The sequence below is a fragment of the Phycodurus eques genome, chromosome 15 (genome assembly GCF_024500275.1).
Source record: "Phycodurus eques isolate BA_2022a chromosome 15, UOR_Pequ_1.1, whole genome shotgun sequence".
NCBI lineage: Eukaryota > Metazoa > Chordata > Actinopteri > Syngnathiformes > Syngnathidae > Phycodurus > Phycodurus eques.
In genome coordinates, this window is record NC_084539.1 from 4,707,894 (window position 1) to 4,731,724 (window position 23,831).

General features: G+C 41.4%; 2 protein-coding genes across 10 annotated transcripts in view; both read right to left on the reverse strand.

Moving 5' to 3' along the window:
- The window catches only part of cacna1bb (calcium channel, voltage-dependent, N type, alpha 1B subunit, b), a 186,498-nt gene extending 180,789 nt beyond the window's left edge, over positions 1-5,709 (reverse strand). For all 5 annotated transcript variants that reach the window (XM_061699497.1, XM_061699498.1, XM_061699496.1 and 2 more), the window contains exon 1: positions 5,547-5,709. In XM_061699497.1, the coding sequence (XP_061555481.1) occupies positions 5,547-5,644 (98 nt within the window). In that variant the 5' untranslated portion in view covers positions 5,645-5,709. The remainder of the gene's footprint in view (positions 1-5,546) is intronic.
- Positions 5,710-10,016: 4,307 nt separating this feature from the next.
- Positions 10,017-23,831, reverse strand: part of ehmt1b (euchromatic histone-lysine N-methyltransferase 1b) — a 79,882-nt gene continuing 66,067 nt past the window's right edge. For all 5 annotated transcript variants that reach the window (XM_061697472.1, XM_061697470.1, XM_061697471.1 and 2 more), the window contains 10 exons: positions 22,920-23,024; positions 22,691-22,845; positions 20,190-20,360; positions 18,108-18,252; positions 17,940-18,017; positions 16,860-16,975; positions 16,620-16,706; positions 16,257-16,335; positions 15,722-15,897; positions 10,017-11,190 (listed from right to left, as the gene is read on the reverse strand). In XM_061697472.1, the coding sequence (XP_061553456.1) occupies positions 11,001-11,190; positions 15,722-15,897; positions 16,257-16,335; positions 16,620-16,706; positions 16,860-16,975; positions 17,940-18,017; positions 18,108-18,252; positions 20,190-20,360; positions 22,691-22,845; positions 22,920-23,024 (1,302 nt within the window). In that variant the 3' untranslated portion in view covers positions 10,017-11,000. The remainder of the gene's footprint in view (positions 11,191-15,721; positions 15,898-16,256; positions 16,336-16,619; positions 16,707-16,859; positions 16,976-17,939; positions 18,018-18,107; positions 18,253-20,189; positions 20,361-22,690; positions 22,846-22,919; positions 23,025-23,831) is intronic.

The following is a 23,831-nucleotide window of genomic DNA, read 5'->3' on the forward strand; positions in this document are numbered from 1 at the left end:
AACTGCATGGAGCCTATCCCAGCTGACTTTAGGTGAAAGGAGACATACTGCACATCCAAATACTGTGGTTAATTTGCAACTTACTTCCTTGCCAGATTAAAAAAAAGTTTATTTTCGCTCGGACTAGTGATTCGCAACCACCATTAGTGTGCTGTAAGAGATCATCAGGTGTGCCGCGGGAAATTTTACTGCTGTAAAAATTCAGATTTACTACAACTAATGTATCTTTGTTCATCTATCTATGCCAGTGGTAACCAACCTTTTCAAGCCCAAGATCCCTTTTTCCACAAAATGTAAGCTGAGATCATTTGAATGTAAACAGGCCCGTTAAATAGCTGATTTTAGTATCAAGCTCTTCAACACACAATAAGTCTGGCAAAATTCAGAAAAATGCTCAAAAGTGGAAATAAAATAAAAGGTAAACATAAAGTCCAATGCCCAACAAGGATATGAAATAGTCAGTGGCGGCTGGTGTGTGTGTGTGTGTGTGTGTGTGTGTGTATACAGTTAGACCGATAGATCAATAGCTAGATCGATCGATCGATATAAACCCACACACACACACTAATTTAATGTATTCAACTATAGTCCCGTAAATTAACCTCAAAACACATGAATAAGTATACTTACCGTCAATGGCTTTGAATTCAAACCACCTCATGGAAGAAAAGAATTGATGACACAGCTATTCTGTTTAAGAAGTGTTATTGATTGTCACCGCTAGATGGCGCGTACTACCAAGGAATATGCATTACTTAGAGAGCGAGAAAAATTCTAATTTCAAGGTGCATTCATAATTTGGACAGTTAAAAACAACAGTAGCACTGAAATTCTTACTTTGCTAGTCTGCCTCTGCTGACAAATATAAAAAAAAGTAACAATATGAAATAATGAAAGATAAATACAGAAGACGCAAGAACCAATTTAGAAACAATGGCCATTTTAAAAAAGGGCAGTGTATTTGACTCAGGTGGCAGTAATAGTTTAGCTAGTTCAAAACAAATATACGTATAATTCGAGTCATCTATTCAAATTTTGCGGGTTATTGCACAAACATTCAAGCGAGCAGGATTACAAAAGAAAACAAATTGCACGTGGTTCACAGATCGTGATTGTCATTTGTTCAGGAGTCTGATGGCGTCGTGTAGTTTTCTTTTTGTTTTTTGTCCCTTCTGTCCTTGAGCGAGGCAAATTTCTCAATGATTCCAAGTCAGGGGTGTTTTTGATAAGATTCTTCTCAAGCGAGGGCATGGCCATTGCATTGCAACAATCCTGTGGCATTGTGTTCCCGAGGAAGGTCTTGATTCTCTTCACCGTTTGAGAAACACCTCTTCGATTTAGCTGCGGTCATCGGAGTTGTGATGAGGTTCTTTAGCAGAGCCACCGTCTGTGAGATGCCCTGAAAATTGATCTCCTTAAAAAGCTGATACAGAGCCACAGAACCACTGCAGTTCCCGAGCTCATCGTTGCTGTGGATTAGAGCCAGTCGAGTTTGTCAGCCTGTTCTTGTTCAGCAAGGGGTCAGCCTCCATGTTGATGGTCAGTGCTGCTTTGGGAAATTGGCTGTGTTACTCATGAAATCTGGCTGCCCATAGCAGTGTAGCACTAATCAGATGGTTTGTGAAGACAAAACTTTCATTTGCTTGCCCCATGATGCTGTCACAAACCTAAAAACTGAATGCAAAAATCTATAAATAATTCAGTGTATGGATATGTTTATTGTAGCCGATGAAAAACATGTTAACATACATACTATACATATCAAATATTGTTTTTACACAATGTACTGTCTGTCGGCGTAGCTCTGTGAATATTATATTTCCGTCTTGCACTCATTGTATAAATACTGCTGTAATATAATTAAACTATATTTACTTACCCCTCCTTGGGCCGTCACCTTATCATGGTGGAGGGATTTGTGTGTCCCAATGATCCCAGGAGCTAAGTTGTCTGGGGCTTTATGCCCCTGGCAGGGTCACCCATGACAAACAGGTCCTAGGTGAGGGACCAGACAAAGCATGGCTCAAAGACCCCTTATGATGATGACAAACGAATTTTCCCTTGCCCGGACGCGGGTCACCGGGCCCCCCTTCTGGAACCAGGCCTGGAGGTGGGGCTCGAAGGAGAGCGCCCGGCGGCCGGGCCTGCGCCCATGGGGCTCGGCCAGGCACAGCCGAAAGGGGAACCACTTGTGGGAAGGGCCGTAGGGGTCGGGTGGAGTGCGAGCTGGGTGGTGGCCGAGGTCAGGGACCTTGGCGATCCGATCCCCGACTACAGAAACTGGCTCGAGGGACGTGGAATGTCACCTCTCTGGCAGGGGGGGGACGGGTCCTGACTGTTGTTTGCGGCTATGCACCAAACAGCAGTTCAGAGTACCCACCCTTTTTGGAGTCCTTGGAGGGGGTGCTGGAGAGTGTCAGTGTAGCGGACCACAATCCCCAGCTGACACGGACTAGAAATGTCCATTGTTTCATCAGCCTGCATGGCAGAAAGATCTGCACTCCTGACTTCTTCAATGATGCACTCTCTCAAAACTGACAGCATACAGTCAAGGAGTTCATTCTGGACAGGCTTCGATGTTCCTTAAACACAGTGGAACGATATGCAGTGATGCCGCAAAATGACCCTCTCATCCATGCACATATATTCTGTCTTTCTTCGGCTAATCTTCATTCCTCTTCTTTGCAGTGCATGCCTCCATCTTTCTAACTGTTCCTCCAGCTGCTCCCAGCTTTCACTGCAACTCACAATATCATCTGGAAACATCATGGTCCACAGGGATTCCAGTCTGTCAGCATCTCCTCATCTGTCAGCCTATCCATTACCACTGCAAACAGGAAGGGGCTCAGGGCTGATCCCTGATGCAGTCCCACCTCCACCTTAAATTCATATGTCACACCTACAGCACACCTCACCGCTGTTCTGCTGCCCTCGTACATGTCCTGTATTATTCTAACATACTTCTCTGCCACTCTAGACTTACGCATGCAGTACCACAGTTCCTCTCTGGGTACATCTGTCATAGGCTTTCTCTAGATCCACAAAGACACAATGTAGCTCCTTCTGACCTTCTCTGTACCTTTCCATCAACATCCTCAAGGCAAATAATCCATCTGGGGTACTCTTTCTAGGCATGAAACCATACTGTTGCTCGCAAATACTCACTTCTGTCCTGAGTCTAACCCCCACTACTCTTTCCCATAACTTCATTGTGTGGCTCATCAACTTTATTCCTCTATAGTTCCCACAGCTCTGCACATCACCCTTGTTCTTAAAAATGGGCACCAGCACACTTTTCCTCCATTCCTCAGGCATCTTCTCATGCGCTACAATTCTATTGAATCAGCTGGTCAAAAACTCCACAGCCAGCTCTCCTCGATGCTTCCATACTTCCACAGGAATGTCATCAGGAACAACTGCATTTCCGTTTTTCATCCTCTTTAATGCCTTTCTAACTTCCACCTTACTAATCATTACCACTTCCTGGTGCACTACACTTGCCTCTTCTACTCTTCCTTCTCTCACATTTTCCTCATTCATCAACTCCTCAAAGTATTCTTTCCATCTATCCAGCACACTGCTGGCACCAGTCAACATAGTTCCATCTCTATCCTTAATCACCCTAACCTGCTGCACATCCTTCCCATCTCTATCCCTCTGTCTGGCCAGCCTGTATAGATCCTTTTCTCCTTCTTTAGTGTCCAACCTGCCATACATGTCATCATATGCCTCTTGTTTGGCCTTTGCCACCTCTACCTTTGCCCTCTGTCATATCTCAATGTATTCCTTTCCCCTCTCCTCTGTACTCTCATTGTCCAACTTCTTCTTAGCTAACCTATTATTTCCTGTCCTGTGAGGTTCCACCACCAAGTCTCCTTCTCTCCTTTCCTGCCAGAAGATATACCAATTACTCTCCTGCCTGTCTCTTTAATCACCTTGGCTGTAGCGGTTCAGTCTTCTGGAAGCTCCTCCTGTCCACCAAGAGCCTGTCTCACCTCTTCCCGAAAAGCCGCACAACACTCTTCCTTTCTCAGCTTCCACTACATGGTTCTTTTCTCTGCGGTTGTCTTCTTAATCTTCCTCCCCACCACCAGAGTCATCTTACACACCACCATCCAAAATGAATCTTATAAGGTAATATAATTCCTTCATTCAATGTATGCTATACACACACACACACACACACACAATTTTTTAATGTTCAGCTGGTCATTTAAAGGCAAACACCACTCTTTTGGGTTCATACATTTTTAAATCTGACTTTAACATCACTGGCTCATCAGCATGTCACTGAGTATTACAATATTAAAAATGCAGCGTAACTAAAAGCCCTCATAGACCACTACAAACCAGGCCTGTTTATGGAACATTAATTACCAGTGGGAATTGTTTCATGCACGCTGGTTACCGGAGATGATGCTGATGGTTTGAAAATTAGATTTTAAAGATTTGTTGAAAAATAAATCTCATTTACAAGCAATTATCGGGGATTCGCTGGGTTTAGCTTATATTACTTAAACAAAAAGAATACATGACACACATAAATACATTCATACTTTTTGTACAAACCGAACTTGCATGTTGCTCTCTCCATTAGTCAAAGATTGTGTTTTCAGCCATCATTATTTTACAACTCATTGCAAATCATGTATCACTTTTCGGATAAACCATGAACACAATTTCACAAGCTACTCTGTGACAGTCATCTAGTGGTTAATTAGACATACTGCAACTGTATATTTATGTGGAGAGGTTTTTGTACCACACTAAATCAGAATTACAGGCTTAAAAAATAATTAGCAACTGTGTGGAGAAGCCTTTCAAAATATATAAATAGATAAACCCTAACATTTCAATATTTGAGGTGAGCTCATTGGTAAATAGATTTGGATCCAGATGTACAGTTTATGATTTATGAAAATGTAACATTTATGCTCGCCCATTTAAAACATTTTCTATTTAATAACATTTTGTTTATCTTTTGATACGTGCATAAAATTGTACTGATTATGTTGGGACATTTTTAAAGCCCATTACATTTTACACTATTTCAAATATGATAAATAATAATGGGTAGGATTAAATACATTTTATTAATTTATATCCGCATATACTGTACTCATATACCTTTTGCTTTGCTTTTCCATTGTTTCTGGATTTGTCCATGATTTTTTTCTTTCGTTTTGTCTGAAATCTGACTGTAAATCCCTCAAACATGGGCTTGACATTCATTATTATTTCTTAATGAATGTTATTAGACGAGTTCTAGTTGTTTTTTTCTTCTGTGAACACATTTTGATTCAGTCAAAATTCATTATAATAGGCTATATGATTGTCGATTATTGTGGACACAAAAACCCTTTTTGAGTTTTGTCAGAGGGCTTTTAATGGGGTTCATTTGCCTCTAAACCACTTGCTGCTGTTCATATACAGGTCATTGTACATGTAGTGGAACTATAAAGTGTATTATTTTATCAAATAAGCTAATATGTATTACATTGTGCCCAAAGTCATAATAGTGTTTTTGTTTCAAAGGTGTGAATTACCTTCCGGGCCACTGTGTGCTTGTCTCCATCTCATGCTTCTGGACAATCTGACACAAACCATCGCTGGTCCGCACTCTGCTTGCTCCATCCAAGTGCATAACTGTGTCATACTTAGTAGTGTTGGTCTCACAGTGTTTCCATGAAGGCTCCTCTGGCTCGAACGTTCCAGCATGCCCACCAGGAGGCTCCTTCACCTGTTGTCTGGGTCGATACATCTTGTCACGTGCCAGGGCCCAGGTGTCCTCGTACTCTGCCCCCAGGGTGAGCATCCGCCACGAGCTCAACGTGGCTGAACGCAGTGCTGATGAACAGAACAGACACCATAAAGTATTAGGTTGCCCAATAAACAGTGAGGGCGCGGGGTGGAGGTAACAAAGTAGAAAAATAGTAATTTGAGTTACTGTACTTAAGCAGGATATTTTATTTTTTTTTTTACATAGCTGTACTTTATTTGAATATGTATTTTTCCGATGACTTATTTTACTCCCTACATATGAAAACAGATAAAATAGATTCCTCCTTACTTTGTCAAAATAGGCTTGTTACCTTTTTCAACCGCCACGGACGACGACACAAAGTAAAAGAGAGTAAATAAAGAGTAAAGTCAACTGCGGTTAAGATCTTGATTGATTTTACATCTTGGGGACTGTAGTACTATACCTCTATTTTTACTTAAGTACAGAGGGTGACTACTTTTGCTTCCTCTGTCATACAGTAGCTTCAAGCACCCTGACCTTCATTCAAGTCAACTCTGGGAGGTTGTAGGCCTCACCCCTGTTTCATTGACAAACTGAGGAACACTACACTTCACGCAGTGTACAGTGTGTGTCATCTCTTTGGAGAGATTCCATTTTGACTTTCTCAGAGGCAACACTGTATGTACAGGAGTGCTGGTTGTTTGAACAAATCACTGACGCTGATATGACATTGGTTTTCTTTTCAAGCCTCTGATGGTTGTGTGGTTTTGAAAGCATGCGGTTTCATCCCAACACGCTATATTTCGGCACCCAAGTACTATAGTTTCTGACCAGACTCAGCGGCGCTTTCCGCCACAACTTGTCTATCTTCCCTGCAACCATGGCAGACATCATCTCCATGAGGGATGTTAATTGGTTTCAGAGGGCCCACTCTGACTCTACATACTGTGAACTAACAATGCACTTGACGGTACCCTCTAACAGGTTGAACAACGGTGCACAGGAATTGCAGTCGAGGAATTACACATACCACCTACACAGTGTTACAGACCGGTACAGCTACGATAACGGTATCCCCATCAAGGGTTTTACACTGCTTGTCAATTTATTGGCCCCCACCTTGTTAATATGATAATAAATAATAAAACTGCTACAAGTCATTAGAGGGAAAACAGTGGGTGATTTCTCATTTGCTAAATAGTGAGCACTCTACTTTGTCACTTTGTGACTTAAATGACTGTACTGAATCTCAGGTATGACATTTCTTATACTTTGAAATTAGGTTATTTTGTCACACTTAAATGACTCATTCATAACAAGCAGTAGCTTGTACTTGGTCAATTACAAGTGCAATTCAATACAAATACTTTATACCAGTGAGTCTCAAAGTGTGGTATGAGTACCACTCATGGTACGTGGGAACCCTTTAGTGGTACACTAAAATATTACTGCACTAGTACAGTACAGTTCAGTTCAGTCATGTTCAGACTACATACAGTAGCTAACTATAATATTAAATATATTTTTTAAACGTTACATTTTCCTTTTTTATGAACACTTAGACTTACTACACTACTGTATGTTAACATTTTGGTGGTATTTGGAGAACTCAGTATTTTTTCTAGAGGTGGTACTTGGTGTAAAAGATTTGAGAACCACTGGTTTATATGATGACTAATAACCAATTTAAAGGCAGTTTCAGCTTTCATAAGACCTTCCCATGAAGTGATCCCACAGAAGCTGGATGAATATGTCTGTCATTATAAAGATAATAATACTACGGTTACATTGAAACGGTCTCTCAGACATTAGTTTGACCATACTGTATATTGAATATAATGGTTGTAGTTTACAGTGTTGTTGAGCTGGTCTATATCATACTTACTGTATACGTGTTAGGAATATTTCGCTTCCCTAATTTACCTATAGTACATGAGAAGAACAAAATATCAGAAAGAGCGCTCAGTATGATGCATATCTACACCACTGACACAGCAAACTAATAGTGTCACAACCATTTTTGTATTATCCTATTCTAAGCTGTGACCAAAAGCTTGGGCAGTGAATTCAAGCTTGTGTTTCACTCATTTTGCTGCTTCTTAAAGTGCATACATCAAACATACAGTGTACTGTGTGTGTGTGTGTGTGTGTGTATATATATATATATATATATATATAACTACTATGCCTAAAAGCAAAAGTAAAAGCTTATCAACACCTCAATCTGGTTCCTTGAATGCGGATCATTCACATGTTTTCTGAAGCTGTGCAAAATTGAAATCATTTTGGGAATATGTCAATTCAGAGCTGACTAAGGTGCTTGGATATAAAATAAAAATGTGTTAGATTGTACTTGGGACTCAGACAGAGGATCGCGTTTTGATAAAGATACTTCTCAGAGCCTCGAGGAAAGCCAACACTAGGAACTGGTACAAAACAGTGGTTGGACATAATAATAAAAAAAGAAATAAAACTGACTAATTTCCTATAATTGAGGGACGGTCTGCTAAAGAAAATATGACAGAAGTGGAGAGTATATTTAGAAAAAGTATAAGGATAGTGCTATTTTGTATGAAAACATTTTTTAAGAAGACACAAGCGTTAAGTTAGATATACCCTTTTTTCCCCCCTTTTTTGGGGTTAACTAACTTAACTTTAGTTGAAAACAGGGCATTTATGGAAAAAGTAATGATCACAATTATTTTGAGTGATATTGAAATTACGATTAATAAACACGATTATTCAGTGATTTTGACATTATTATTAACAACCAAAACTCAACTTTAAATAACTACATAGAACAACCAGAAAATAAATTCATTACAAGTAAAATAATAATATATTAAAAATAGAAATAAAAAAACAAATAAAAATAAATACAGCCATGACACCAAAGATTGCCACGGCTGGCTTGACTGTACTGTCTATTATATATGTATTTGTTTGAAAAACTTCCTCTCCTTATTCTTGCATTTAACAAATACAAATAATGTTGATAACAGACAAGCAAAGACCAAAGGCATGAAAAAGGTGACAGACCAAAAAAAAAAAAAAACATTGTCTGGGGCGATCCCCGGGCTCCTGCAGAAAATGTTTGGGATTTTAACATAAATAAAGCAATCTGGAAGACTTCAAACAGAAAAACATTTATTTACACCGCTCAAGCATATGTGGATGTACATATTTAAGTTTTAAATTAAATTTGCCTCATTTCTTTGCTTTTTTGTTTGCAAAGGTCTTGAATACCTTAACTGCTTATTAGTGATTACTTTGTAAGGACTATGACAGTTGTCCTGTCATTTACGTTCTTGAAGGATATTTTTGACAGTAACTTTTTCTTATAAACGTATGCAAAAAGCCAAAAAGAGCATGATAATTGTGGCATATTACTGTGCGTCTCAATCTTTCCGAATGAAAAAGAACAAAAAAACTTACCATAAACCACAGTCGATCGGGTCTCTGCCCATTTAGAGGAGTGAGGAACTGTTCTCTTCATGACTGTTACATACAACAAACAAGCATGAGTGGATGAAACTGAAATGAGTGGCACACATATCAAGGTTCTGTCTGCAGGAGGCTCCAGTGCTAGGGTTAGGGCCTAGACATAGACACACGCACACACACACACACACACACACAAGCTTCTCCCACCTTGGAATGCGGAAAAGCTGCTTCCTGTCAAGCCATGTTTAATGACCTTATCATTAGAATCCTCACTGAAATGTTTTCGGGATTCAGCGATCAAACGCGTTAAAGTGTTCCTTTTGTTAGTCTGGAAGGGAACAATCATCGGCCCATTTGTAAAAAACGAGAGGCGGATAAGATGTTTTTACATTTGGCTCTACAGCATTTTGAATCTGATCCAAAGGAATTTCTTCCTAGCTGATTAGCTTCCTGTTTTTGCACTAAGCTTGAGGACATAATTCCTATATATTGTATCCGTTATCATATATGGGAATGTCAATCAATTGCGCTACATAGCAAATGTTTGCTGCCTTATCTCTGTACCCTTCTGTATTAACGCTTATTTTGGCCTTTCAGCAGCCCATCACATCAAAGCAATTTTCAAAGGCAAATTTAGCGTGGCAAATGTCATCCCAGTCTTCATTCTGTCTGAACTTCCTGCTAGCTCCAGTCGTAAAATATTTCGGTAATGTGAATGTGTTTAAAGGGAGGAAGAAAGGAATCTCTAAATAGGAAATGCAGATAGGATGCTAAAGCAAAACCCTGTCACAGAAAGTGTTGCCCCCAGAGAGGAAATGCAACAAGTAGCTCAGAAGAAATGCATTAGTAGTAAATTTATTGAAAAAGATACAACCAATTCAAATGATGTTTCACGGTCCATGAATATGTAACAGAAAATAATGGTAGTGCATTTCTGTAACCTTTTTTTTTTTTCAATACGAAATTTTGCACAGTCGTCACTTCACTACCGACGTTTAAAAAGATATGTTGGCAAAATCATAGAAAAAAGAATAGGAACAGAACCACTAACAAGTACAATTACAAAACTGGAAATAAAACAGAACATTAAAAAAACAACGTAAGGTTCTCTTATCTTACAAATTATGTTCACCTGGGTAATGAGCATGTAGGTTTTTTTTTTTGTTTGTTTGTTCGTTTTTTTAAAAAGAGCACCAGTTTTGTTACTCATCTGTTAAAATCGTTCTGCATCAATGAAGTTCCCCCTTAACAAACAAGCTTAACGAAAGGTCATTTTATTCATCTTATTAAGGAAAGACACAGCATCCCACTCTCAAGTATTTTTACTCAAATTTAACCCACCCTGGCATTATTTATTTATCTTTATCAAAGATTTGGAGCAGTTATCAAATGTTTGATGTGTCTTTTCAAACACTCCATGACAACAGAAATGACATGATGAAGTGATAACTTAAATTTACATATACAGGCTGATTTTGGTGGAATGGTTCTTGATAACTGAAAGCAAAAGGCCATTTTCTTCTTCCCAGCGAATTTAAATATGAAATGTAAAGACTGTTTTAATTGTCCTCGTTTCTGTTTGGTAACCCCCCCTCTGGTCACATTTAGCCTGATGGCAAACAGGAGCTGTACATTCTTCAGGGGTCCAATTGTGCATCTTGTTCACCATAACAAAATGTTTTCCCAAGAGTCAAAGGTTCGTGTCTCTATACAGTACACGTTCATCTGTAAAAAGTTACTGGACACTGGGACAGGTGTCCTGAGATCCATGAGAAGTGACGCGTGTGTAAATACGATGTCTGCGAGGCAACTTCTAAGAGGGGCTGGAGGGACCATTGGAGGAGCTGGTGTCAGGGGAGGCGCTGGGCTGCTGCTGGTTCTCTGGCGTGCTGTCCGCCTGCAGCGACGTCATGGCTGCAGACGAGTACTTGCACTTGGAGGAGCCACATTCACAGCTGAACACCTTGCTTTTCACTTCCCAAAAGTGGTCACCGTAATTAAATCTGAGAAGTGGGCAAAAACAAAACAATGGACAGTCAAAATCTTTCCTGTGTACATAACCTGAAAGACTTTATTAGGTACACCTGCTAATTCACTATAAGATGATGATGATGATGATGAACTATTTTGGAGCTCTGTAAACCAGGCAATAACGCAAAATAGTGGTAGCTACCTTAGTAGCTAGCTCAGAAAAATTATTTAAAAAAATAAAAAGTTTACGGCTACATATACAAAGAGGGGATCTAAAAAGTATACACAGGTCTGTTCAAATGCCAGGTTTTTGGGATGTAAAAACAATTAGACCCAGATAAATCATTTAATAAATTAATTATGCTACGATTTTACTGTTGACTATTGAACTGTACATTGATCGACTTTGTGGTCGTGTCATCAGACTTGCGGCCGCATCTGTTGGGCACTCGGGTGAAAAGAGGAGTGGAGCTGTCAACTGATCAGCACCTCGTAGTGTGTTGGCTTTGATGGTGGGGGAAGATGCAGGTCCGACCTGGCACACCCAAACGTATTGTGAGGGTCTGCTGGGAACATCTGGCAAAGTCCCCCTGTCAGAATGAGCTTCAAATCCCACCTCCGGCAGAACTTTGAGCATGACCAAGGGGAGGTGGGGCACATTGAGTCCAAGTGAGCCATGTTCCGTGCCTCTATTGTTGAGGTGGCCGACGGGAGCTGTGGCCATAAAGTGGTCATGACCTGTCGTTGCAGCAATCCCGGGACCCCTTAGTGGACACCAGCACTTAAGGGATGCCATCAAGCCGAGGGAGTCCTATCGAGCCTTTCTGGCCCGTGGGACTCTGGAGGCAGCTGATGAGTACTGGCAGGCCAAGCGAAATGCAGCTTTGGTGGTGGCTAATGCAAAAACTGGGGCGTGGGAGTTTGGTGAGGTCATAAAGAACAACTTCCGGACGGCTTCAAGGAAATTCTGGTCCACTATCCAGAATCACAGGAGAGGGAAGTAGTGCACCGTCAACACTGTGTATGGTGGCGATGGGGAGCTGCTGACCTTGACTCGGGACGATGTGAATCGGTGGGGAGAATATTTCTAAGACCTCCTAAATTCCACCGACACGCCTTCCTATGAGGAAGCAGAGTCTGTGGACTCTGAAGGAGGTTCCCCTATCTGGGGTTGAAGTCACAGAGGTTGTTAAAAAGCTCCTCGATGGCAGGGGTTCAGAGGTGGATGAGATCCACCCAGAGTTCCTGAAGGCTCTGGATGTTGTGGGGCTGTCCTGGTTGACATGCCTCTGCAACATTGCATGGACATCGGGGACAATACCTCTGGATTGGCAGACCAGGGTGGTGGTCTTCCTTTTTAGTAAGTGGGTCAGAGAGTGTGTTCCAAATACAGGGGTATCACACTCCTCAGCCTCCCTGGTAAGATCTATTCAGGGTTTCTGGAGAGGAGGGCCCTTGAGGAAGTCCAATCTTTGATTCAGGCGAGGGCACTGTGGTTTTCGTCCTGATCGTGGAACAGTGGACCAGCTCTACGCCCTTGGCAGGCTTCTGGAGGGTGCATGGGAGTTCGCCCAACTAGTCTACATGTCCTTTGTCGACTTGGAGAAGGCATTTGACCGTGTCCCTTGCGGAGTTCTGTGGAGGGTGCTCCGGGAGTTTGGGGTATTAGAGCCCTTAATACTGGCTGTCCAGTCGCTGTACGATCGGTGTCAGAGTTTGGCCTGCATAGCCAGCAGTAAGTCAGATTTGTTATCAGTGTGAGTTAGACTCCACCAAGACTGCCCGTTTTCACCAAATCTGTTCATAACCTTTATGAACAAAATGTCTATATCCAGCTGAGGGAGTCATTGAGGGGCTATGGTTTGGTGGCATCTCCGCTTTTTGCAGACGATGTGGTTCTTTTGGCTTCATCAAGCCGCAATCTTCAAATCTCACTGGAGTGGTTCAAAACAGAAGTCTGAAGCAGTTGGGAAGAGAATCAGCACCTTCAAATCTGAGACCATGGCATTCAGTCAGAAAAAGGTGGAGTGCCCTCTCCAGTTCTGGGTCCTGCCCCAAGTGGAGGAGTTCAAGTATCTTGGGGTCTTGTTCACAAGTGAGGGAAGAATGGAGTGGGAGATCGACAGGCGGATCGGTGCAGAGTCTACAGTAATGCTGGCTGAAAGAACAAGATCGCAGATACAAGTGGCTGAAATTTTTGCTCTTCAGGGTTGCCAGGCTCTACCTTAGAGAGAGGGTGACAAGCTCGGTCTTCTGGGTGGGGCTCAGAGTTGAGCCGATGTTCCACTGCATCAAGAAGTGCCAGATGAGGTGGCTGAGGCATCTGGTTAGGATGCGCCCTGGACGCCTCCCTGGTGAGGTGTTTCGGGCACATTCCAATTGAAGGAGGCCCCGGGGACGTGCGAGGACACATTGGAGAGACTATGTCTACCAGCTGGCCTCGGAACGCATCAGGATCCCCACGGAAGAACTGGATGAAGTGTCTGGGCTTCCTTGCTAAAGCTGCGACTCAACCACGGACAAGTGGAAGAAAATGGATGGATGGATGGATGGATTTTACTGGTCTGGCCTACTTTGACACCCATGATTTAGATTTAGAAGCTGCCTGTTAAGGACTTAAAAACGCGATATGCGAGTACAATGATCCTCTTGTTGACTTGTCCAAGGGAAAAAAATATATATATTTTCTTGCAACATTGCTATTATCACATTCACAAGTGCCGGTGCTCAAAATACTCAACCAGTCTAGCAGGATGAACTTTATTGGTTCTTTGGATAGCAGTATCCAATTGTGCTGACATGATTGTCAAGGGACTTCTCATGACTAATTAGCCTTAAACATATACAGTGGGTACGGAAAGTATTCAGTCCCCCTTAAACTTTTCACTCTTTGTTATATTGCGGCCATTTGCTAAAACCATTTAAGTTCTTTTTTTTCCTCATTAATGTACACACAGCACCCCATATTGACAGGGAAAAAAACTTAATTGTTGAAACTTTTGGCGATTTATTAAAAAAGAAAAACTGAAGTATCACACAGCCATACGTATTCAGACCATTTTCTCAGTATTTCGTAGAAGTACTGTCAGGTTGGTGAACATTGGTGTACAGCCATTTTTAGGTCTCTCCAGAGATGCTCAATTGGGTTTAAGTCAGGACTCTGGCGGGCCATTCAAGAACAGTCACAGGAGTTGTTCTGAAGCCACTTCATTATTTTAGCTGTGTGCTTAGGGTCATTGCCTAGTTGGAAGGTAAACCTTCGGCCCAGTCTGAGGTTCTGAGTACTCTGGAGAAGGTTTTCGTCCAGGATATCCCTGTACTTGGCCGCATTCATCTTTTCTTCGATTGCAACCAGTCTCCCTCCCTGTCCCTGCAGATGAAAAACACACCTACAGCATGATTCTGCCCCCACCTTGCTTCACTGTTGGGACTGTATTGGACAGGTGATGAGCAGTGCCTGATTTTCTCCACACATACCGCTTAGAATTAAGGCCAAAAAGTTCTATCTTGGTCTCATCAGACCAGATAATCTTATTTCTCACCATCTTGGAGTCCTTCAGGTGTTTTTTAGCAAACTCCATGTGGGCTTTCATGTGTCTTGCACTGTGGAGAGGCCTCCGTCGAGCTACTCTGCCATAAAGCCCCGACTGGTGGAGGGCTGCAGTAATGGTTGACTTTCTAGAACTTTCGCCCATCTCCCGACTGCACCTCTGGAGCTCAGCCACAGTGATCTTTGGGTTCTTCTTTACCTCTCTCACCAAGGGTCTTCTCCCCCAATTGCTCAGTTTGGCTGGACGGCCAGCTCTTGGAAGGGTTCTGGTCGTCCCAAACGTCTTACATTTAAGGATCATAGAGGCCACTGTGCTCTTAGGAACCTTAAGTGCAGCAGAACTTTTTTTGTAACATTGGACAGATCTGTGCCTTGCCACAATTCTCTGTCTGAGCTTTTCTGGTTGTTCCTTTGACCTCATCATTCTCATTTGCTCTGCCATGCACTGTGAACTGTAAGGTCTTATATAGACAGGCATGTGGCTTTCCTAATCAAGTCCAACCAGTATAATCAAACACAGCTGGACTTCAATGAAAGTGTAGAACCATCTCAAGGATGATCAGAAGAAATGGACAGCACCCGAGTTAAATATATGAGTGTCACAGCAAACGGTCTGAATACTTATGGCTGTGTGATATTTCAGTTTTTTTCAACTATATATATATAAAAAAAAAATATATATATATATATATATACATACACAACAACATATTTCAATAATTCCGTTTTTTTAATTTCAATATGGGGTGGTGTCTGTACATTAATGAGGGGGGGGGGGGGAATGAACTTAAATAATTTTAGCAAATGACTGCAATATAACAAAGAGTGAAAATTATAAGGGGGTCTGAATACTTTCTGTACCCACTGTCCATCATAAACTAAAGCTTGAGGAGAAAATTAGTGGTCGTTGTGGAAAACTTAATTTTTAAACTTTAAACCACCATGCTAAACTGGACAAGAGTAACCATAGACTTGAATTTGAAGTCATAATAAAGAAAAAGAAGCCTTCTTACCCAAGCTCTTCTCCTGCCTTGATGTTTTCACTAGCAAAGAAGGCAATGTGTGGGAAACGCAGGTCCTGGTGTGTGGTGAACACTCTGCAGGCAAACAAGTTGGGCTCGCACATGTGGTTAAGGAACCGGCTGATGTTTCCATAGAAACGAGCATCGATGCAGTAAAGATCTTGTGGCTGAGAGGCAAAGATATAATAATAATGAGACGCTCCGACAGCTTTATAAATAAGGTGACAGTCCATCGTTGAAATTAAAATACATTACATGGCAGTAAACTAACAACAACAACAAGATCAATTACAGACAGTTAAGCCACCCTACCACTGGACTACTAAGTATTCAAAAAAGTCATACAGTATGGATCAGTTATGATGATAAGTACCCTTGCTTACTTTTGTAAATGGACACTCTAGACCAGAGTAATGGACCACCAGAGCAGCAATATTACTTTTAATGCACAAAAAAATAAAAATAAACTCTTCAGGTAGGGTATGTTTTTTTTTAAAGACTGTGAATAATTGTGACTGTACTGTACCTTATCATCTAAACTGAAGAGGTAAGAATCATTTTGCCTCATCTCAGCTTCTGCTTCAGAGATGATCTCACCTACGTACCTGTTGACAAGCAAGATTCAACTTCACTCACATGCTAATACTGTTTACAAGACACATCCCTGACGGTCAAAGATTGAACAGATTTAAGATATAACTCAGTTTGGTGAAACTGTGTTTATAATTAAACCAATAATTAATTACAAACACATGCATCAAGGAGTCCTGCAAAATCCCAAAGATAAAATCTAGAACCAATAATTATACAGTACACGTTATCATCCCGATGCACGTGTGTTATCAAAAGATCCTCCAATATAACAACATTAATTAATTGAGAGACTTACTCGCATACAAAGGTCCCTTGTGGTACGTCTTGACGTGCTCGGACACCCCAGCCCTTCTTACTGGTCCTAAAGAGCTCAAGCCTGGTCCTGGGTTACATGACATATTATTGGTTCTCGCTTGATACATTCAGATATTTGAATTGTGTTGCTCATTCCAACAATCTAATTCTATGTTTGCAACAAACCAAAAGAGATTGCTTTTATAGTTTAGCGATACAAATACTATAAAATCTTCTCTACCTGAGTCCATTTTGCACCACCCTGTTCCTGCAGGTCCTCCAACAGGAACAAGCATGGTTACACTCAAAGATAAGAGGGGGCTCCTCGCGGCAGAATTCAGGTAGAAGACAACCGTCCTAAAAGTTCAAGATAATCACTGATTTTAGAAGGATAAGGGGAAGGTCAAACACAGGACCTACAGTATGATGTGAAGCAGCAGACTGCTACACCTCAGCAAAATGCTGTGAAACCTCTGATAGGCTGCTTAAGTGTGACTACTACTTTCTCCAAATGTGATTTATGTTGGTAGAGCAAATCCGACAAAGCTGATTAAAAAGTAATGATATTGTTTTGTTTTTGTTGTAGAAATTCTAAAAATATCATTGGTGTGAATGTGAGTGTGAATGGATGTTGTCTATATGTGCCATGAGATTGGCTGGCACACCAGTCCAGGGTGTACCCTGCCTCTTGCCAGAAGTCAGCTGGGAGAGGCTCCAGCTCACTAGCGACCCTAATGAGGATAGTGGTATAGAAAATGGATGGGTGGATGTTTTTATTGGGGCTCAATAGCCCCTTTCATACAAAGTTTCCCAAAAATAGATGAATCAGAGGTGTAAAAGAGATGGCATTTATTCGCCTGATCAAATTAATAGATGTGTAGGGGCACATGGTGTGACATATTTGTCAGGTAGAGACTTGCTTTCAATGCAAAGGGGCATAGACTTCACAGCCACTTTCTGCCATGAAACTTTCACATAGCTGTGTTACTACCTTGAAAGCCGGAAAATGTGTGGGTCAACCTCAACCATTGTTCTGTATTAGTAAGTTTCACACAGAACACCGACACGGGAAAAAGCTGGCTTCAATGGGAAGTGTGAAAGGGGCTAATGTCTCGTACTTAGTGTTTGGCCTGTGTCCAGCCCAGACTGTACGGTAGCAAGGTGAATTTCTTTATTGTCTTCTGTTTTCAACTATTACTATCCATAAAAGATCAATACTGCAGCTAAAATAAACACCCAACCCTGCACCCATGTCCAAATCTATGGAACTCTCCTAAACATTAAAAACTTATCTTTATTATGGTAGTGTTATCCATCTCACCGTATCATACCAGCAACGCAGACTGAGCTGTCCACACATGCAGACACTTGAAGAACAGTCTTCCTTGCAAACGCAGTACTGTGTTGCAATGGACACGCAGAAAAATAACATTGATGACTTCAGAATAGAAGAGGGATACCAGCTTGATTTTCTCAGAAATACACTTACCTGCAAGTGTGTAATGTTTCTATCAATGTTCATCGGGGAGGTGACACAGTTTTCAAGAATGTACTTGTAGTCATCTGGGTAAGGTTCACTGTCAACAGCATTGACACATGGAAGGGGAACTCTCTCCTGCCCTAGAGCAATATCACTGTACAAAGACCACACGCACACACACACACGCGCGCACACACACACACACACACACACACACATACACACACACACACACACACACACAAGGTTGAGGGTTCCTGGCTGATGTTGCACTTTGCTGCAGTAAGCCCCAACACTTTGGCCATGTCACAGCTTACAGTGGGTACGGAAAGTATTCAGACCCCCTTAAATTTTTCACTCTGTTTTCTATTGTAGCCATTTGCTAAAACCATTTAAGTTACGTTTTCCTCATTAATGTACACACAGCACCCCATATTGACAGAAAAAAAACAGAATTGTTGAAATTTTTGCAGATTTATTCAAAAAGAAAAACTGAAATATCACACAGCCATAAGTATTCAGACCCTTTGCTCAGTATTTAGTAGAAGCACCCTTTTGAGCAAATACAGGCATGAGTCTTTTGGGAATGATGCAACACGTTTTTCACACCTGGATTTGGGGATCCTCTGCCATTCCTCCTTGCAGATCCTTTCCAATTCTGACAGGTTGGATGGTGAACGTTGGTGGACAGCCATTTTCAGGTCTCTCTTGAGATGCTCAAGAGACTTTAAGTCAGGGCTCTGGTTGGGCCATTCAAAAACAGTCACAGAGTTGGTCTGAAGCCACTCCTTCAGTATTTTAGCTGTGTGCTTTGGGTCATTGCATTTTTTGAAGGTGAACTTATGGCCCAGTCTGAGGTTCTGAGCACTCTGGAGAAGGTTTTCGTCCAGGATATCCCTGTACTTGGCCGCATTCAGCTTTTCTTCGGTTGCGACCAGTCTCCCTGTCCCTGGAGCTGAAAAACACACCCACAGCATGATGCTGCCACCACCGTGCTCCACTGTTGGGACTGTATTGGACAGGTGATGAGCAGTGTCTAGTTTTCTCCACACATACCGCTTTGAATTAAGGCCAACAATTTATATATTGGTCTCATCAGACCAGAGAATCTTATTTCTCACCATCTTGGAGTCCTTCAGGTGGTTTTTAGCAAACTCCATGTGGGCTTTCATGTGTCTTGCACTGAGGAGAGGCTTCCGTCGGGCCACTCTGCCATAAAGCTCCGACTGGTGGATGGCTGCAGTGATGGTTGACTTTCTAGAACTTTCTCCCATCTCCCAACTGCATCTCTGGATCTCAGCCACAGTGATCTTTGGGTTCTTCTTTGCCTCTCTCACCAAAGCTCTTCTCCCCCATTTGCTCAGTTTGGTCGGACGGCCAGCTCTAGGAAGGGTTCTGATCATCCCAAACGTCTTTCATTTCAGGATTATGGAGGCCACTTTGCTCTAAGGAACCTTAAGTGCAGCAGAATTTTTTTAACCTCTGCCAGATCTGTGCCTTGCCACAATTCTGTCTCTGAGCTCTTCAGGCAGTTCCTTTGACCTCATGATTCTCATTTGCTCTGACACGCACTGTGAGCTGTAAAGTCTTAAATAGACAGGTGTGTGGCTTTCCTCATCAAATCCAATCGGTAAAATCAAACACAGCTGGACTCCAATGGAGGTATCGAACAATTTTAAGAATTTTCAGAAGAAATGGACAGCACATGAGTTAAATATATGAGTTAAATATATGAGTGTCACAGCAAAGGATCTGAATACTTATGGCTGTGTGATATTTCAGGGTTTTTTTTATAAATCAGCAAAACCTTCAACAATTACGTTTTTTTTCTGTCAATATGGGGTATTGTGTGTACATTAATGAGGAAAAAAATTACTTAAATGATTTCAACAAATGGCTGCAATATAACAAAGAGTGAAAAATGTAAGGGGTCTGAAAACTTTCTGTACCCACTGTATGTTTAACTCATCATAGCCACAATCACCCCTATTTAGTATTTCGTGAACTCTATGCCCTCTTTTCTTTCTAGTGTAAATATGAAATCTTGTTTAAGGCCTAAAATTAAAAAAGAAGACACATTTCAATTTGAACCTGTGAAGGCTTTTTTCCTGTGCTTGAATGAACCTGACGTTCTTGGCGTCCTTCTCTCTCCTGTTGGCCTGCAGGGCAGCAAACGTTTTTGAGTTGTGGCTGCAGCAGTCTGAAGGGGCTTCTCCTTCACGGTTCTTTCGGGAAACATCTGCCCCTCGAGATAGGAAAAGCCTGGAGGGCAGGACAGTTAACTTCATAAATGACTGTGATATGGAGCAATTGTCTTTGCACATTGACCATGTAAATCTTTAGACTGCCGCTGCTTTGTTGTGCTTGGATTTTGTACATTTGGTCAGTATTTACTGCTCTCCATTATGGGTGAATGTCTACTGAGAACTCTCGACCTTTCTGTTTCTAATTGTACTGTTTTGTGTGTTCTTTTATGTATACTTTTTATTTACTTTTATCTACTGTGTTCTTTTACGTATACCTTGTATTGTTATGATGTGAATTGTGCGTCACATTCTTGGCCTGATCACCCTTGAAAGACCTCGGTCTCAATTGGGTTTTTATTTTCTGGTTAAATTAAGGTTTTAATTGACTTGATTGATGGACTCATTTTGGTTTGGATTACACTTTTTGCATTATAATTCAAACCACAAACTAGAATTCTCTCAGTAATTTTGTGAAGAATGCTGTTACAAGTAGACCCATTGTAAGTGGCTTTGATCTTCCAGTACTGACATGACAGCATTGCAGCAACATTGCTTTGCTGTCATGATCATGACTTAGTCAACCAGTGAAACACTATTTGAGAAAAACACGTCTGAGTAATCACATGCTGTGAAAAATCAATTCAGGGAGAAAGATGCCAATGCAGGCAAATTCATAGCAATTTTCTGATACCATGAAAATATGACCCCTGATATATATATTAAAAAAAGTATTTAGTCAGCCACCAAATGTGCAAGTTCTCCCACTTCAGATCAGAGAGGCCTGTGATTTTCATCATAGGTCTACCTTACCTATGAGAGAGAAAATGAGAAAAGAAGAGAGAGAAAATGAGAAAAGAAAAATCCAGAAAATCCCATTGTCTGATTTTTAAAGAATTTATTCGCAAATTATGGTGGAAAATAAGTACTTTGACAATAACAAAAGTTCATCTCAATACTTCGTTTTATACCCTTTGTTGGCAATGACAGAGGTCAAACTTTTTCTGGAAGTTTTCACAAGGTTTTCACACACTGTGGCTGGTATTTTGGCCCATTCCTCCATGGAGATCTCCTCTCGAGCAGTGATGTTATGGGGCTCTCGCTGGGCAACACAGACTTTCAACTCCCTCGAAAGATTTTCTCCGGGGTTGAGATCTGAAGACTGGCTGGTCCACTGCAGGACCTTGAAATGCTTCTTATGAAGCCACTCCTTCGTTGCCCGGGCGATGTGTTTGGGATCATTGTCATGCTGAAAGACCCAGCCACGTTGCATCTTCAATGCCCCTGCTGATGGAAGGAGGTTTTCACTCAAAATCTCACGATACATGGCCCCATTCATTCTTTCCTTTACACGGACGGATCAGTCATCCTGGTCCCTTTGCAGAAAAACAGCCCCAAAGCATGATGTTTCCACCGCCATGCTTCACATTAGGTATGGTGTTCTTTGGATGCAACTCAGCATTTTTTACCAAAAAGTTCTATTTTGGTTTCATCTGAGTATATGACATTCTCCCAATCCTCTTCTGGATCATCCAAATGCTCCCTAGCAAACTTCAGACAGGCCTGGACATGGACTGGCTTAAGCAGGAGGACACGTATGGCACTGCAGGATTTGAGTCCCTGGCAGTGTAGTGTGTTACTGATGGTAGCCTTTATTACTTTGGTCCTAGCTCTCTGCAGGTCATTCACTAGGTACCCCCATGTGGTTCTGGGATTTTTGCCCACCGTTTTTGTGATCATTTTTACCCCACGGGGTGAGATCTTGCGTGAGGCCCCAGATCGAGGGAGATTATCAGTGGTCTTGTATGTCTTCCATTTTCTAATAATTGCTCCCACAGTTGATTACTTCACACCAAGCTGCTTACCTATTGCTTATTCAGTCTTCCCACCCTGGTGCAGGTCTACAATTTTGTTTTTGGTGTCCATTGACAGATCTTTGGTCTTGTCCATAGTGGAGTTTGGAGTGTGACTGACTGAGGTTGTGGACAGGTGTCTTTTATACTGATGAGTTCAAACAGGTGCCATTAAAACAGGTAACGAGTGGAAGACCAAAGAGCCTTTTAAAGAAGAAGTTACAGGTCTGTGAGAGCCAGAAATCTTGCTTGTTTGTAGGTGACCAAATACATATTTTCCACCATAATTTCCGAATAAATTCTTTAAAAATCAGACAATGTGATTTTCTCGATTTATTTTTCTCATTTTGTCTCTCATAGGTGAGTTATACCAATGATGAAAATTACAGGCCTCTCTCATCTTTTTAAGTGGGAGAACTTGCAAAATTGGTGGCTGACTAAATACTTTCTCCCCCACTGTAAATGTAAAAGCCTTCACACGACGAGAGCAACTTACACAACACAATCCAGGCGATTCTCCCGAGCAGCTATGTGTAGAGGGGAGTCCCCATGGATATTTACTGCGTGGAGATCACAGTTTGCATCCAGGAGCAGCGTGGCAATCTCAACACTGCCAGAGAACGCTGCCCAGTGAAGACAGATGTTTTCTTCCTGAAATTTTGACCACCATTTTATTTTTTTATTTCTCTGTAACAAGTCCAAAGTGCTGTATGTTTTATGCAAACCTTATCCCTGATGCTGATGTCAGCTCCTTTGGACAGAAGCAACTTGACCTGGTCCACATGTTTGTACTCTGTGGCCCAAATCATGGCTGTCCAACCTCCATCATCCTGAATGGGGGGATCAAACATACTGATCACCTACAGCCAAGTTAAGGTTAAAGTAACAGAGTGTTTGTCACAGAATTGCCCGACGACAAAATCATTTAAAACTGTTGCACTGTTAACCTTTTGGTGTGTACATGAGTGAAAAGCCCCTTTCACACAAGTCAAATTCAAAGCTGACAATTTTCTGTCTCTTTCGTGTGTTAAAGGCACCAACACAAAATCTGGGGTTGAAGTAGACCCCTGAGTTTCTTGGCTTCCAAGGTACTGTCGGAGGCAGAGGAGGGACAGCAGTGAAAAGGAATAAAGGACAGGACTGTGAAATTTAACACCCAAGACTAATTTCTCGTGCGCTGTTGTGCTGATGGGAGAAGTCGCACATCAGTCGCTGTCCAACAGGTATTTTATATATCAAACCAGATAGTGCTGCAGCTGTTGGCATGCATAATATCTGTTATAATATAATATCTATTTGAACATGCACACAGACAAGAGAAAGGCACAGGCTGACGAATGCTGACACGCCAATTCTGTGTGAAAGGGGCTATTGTTGTAACATGTTTTATTTTTTTTATTTTATTTTTATTTTATTTTTTTTATTTATTTTTAATGGGACTGCCAATTACTTGCAGCGAACCAGACATTGTGAACATTGAACAAGTCAAATTAGCTTTTCTGAACACTTAAACAACAACAAAATTATCACAGTCAATCTTTTCCTGTAACACTATGCAACAGTAACATGGCACAACAATGTTATTACATTGGTATAAATTATTTTCCAGTAACAGTTGAATTCAATGTCATCTGAGT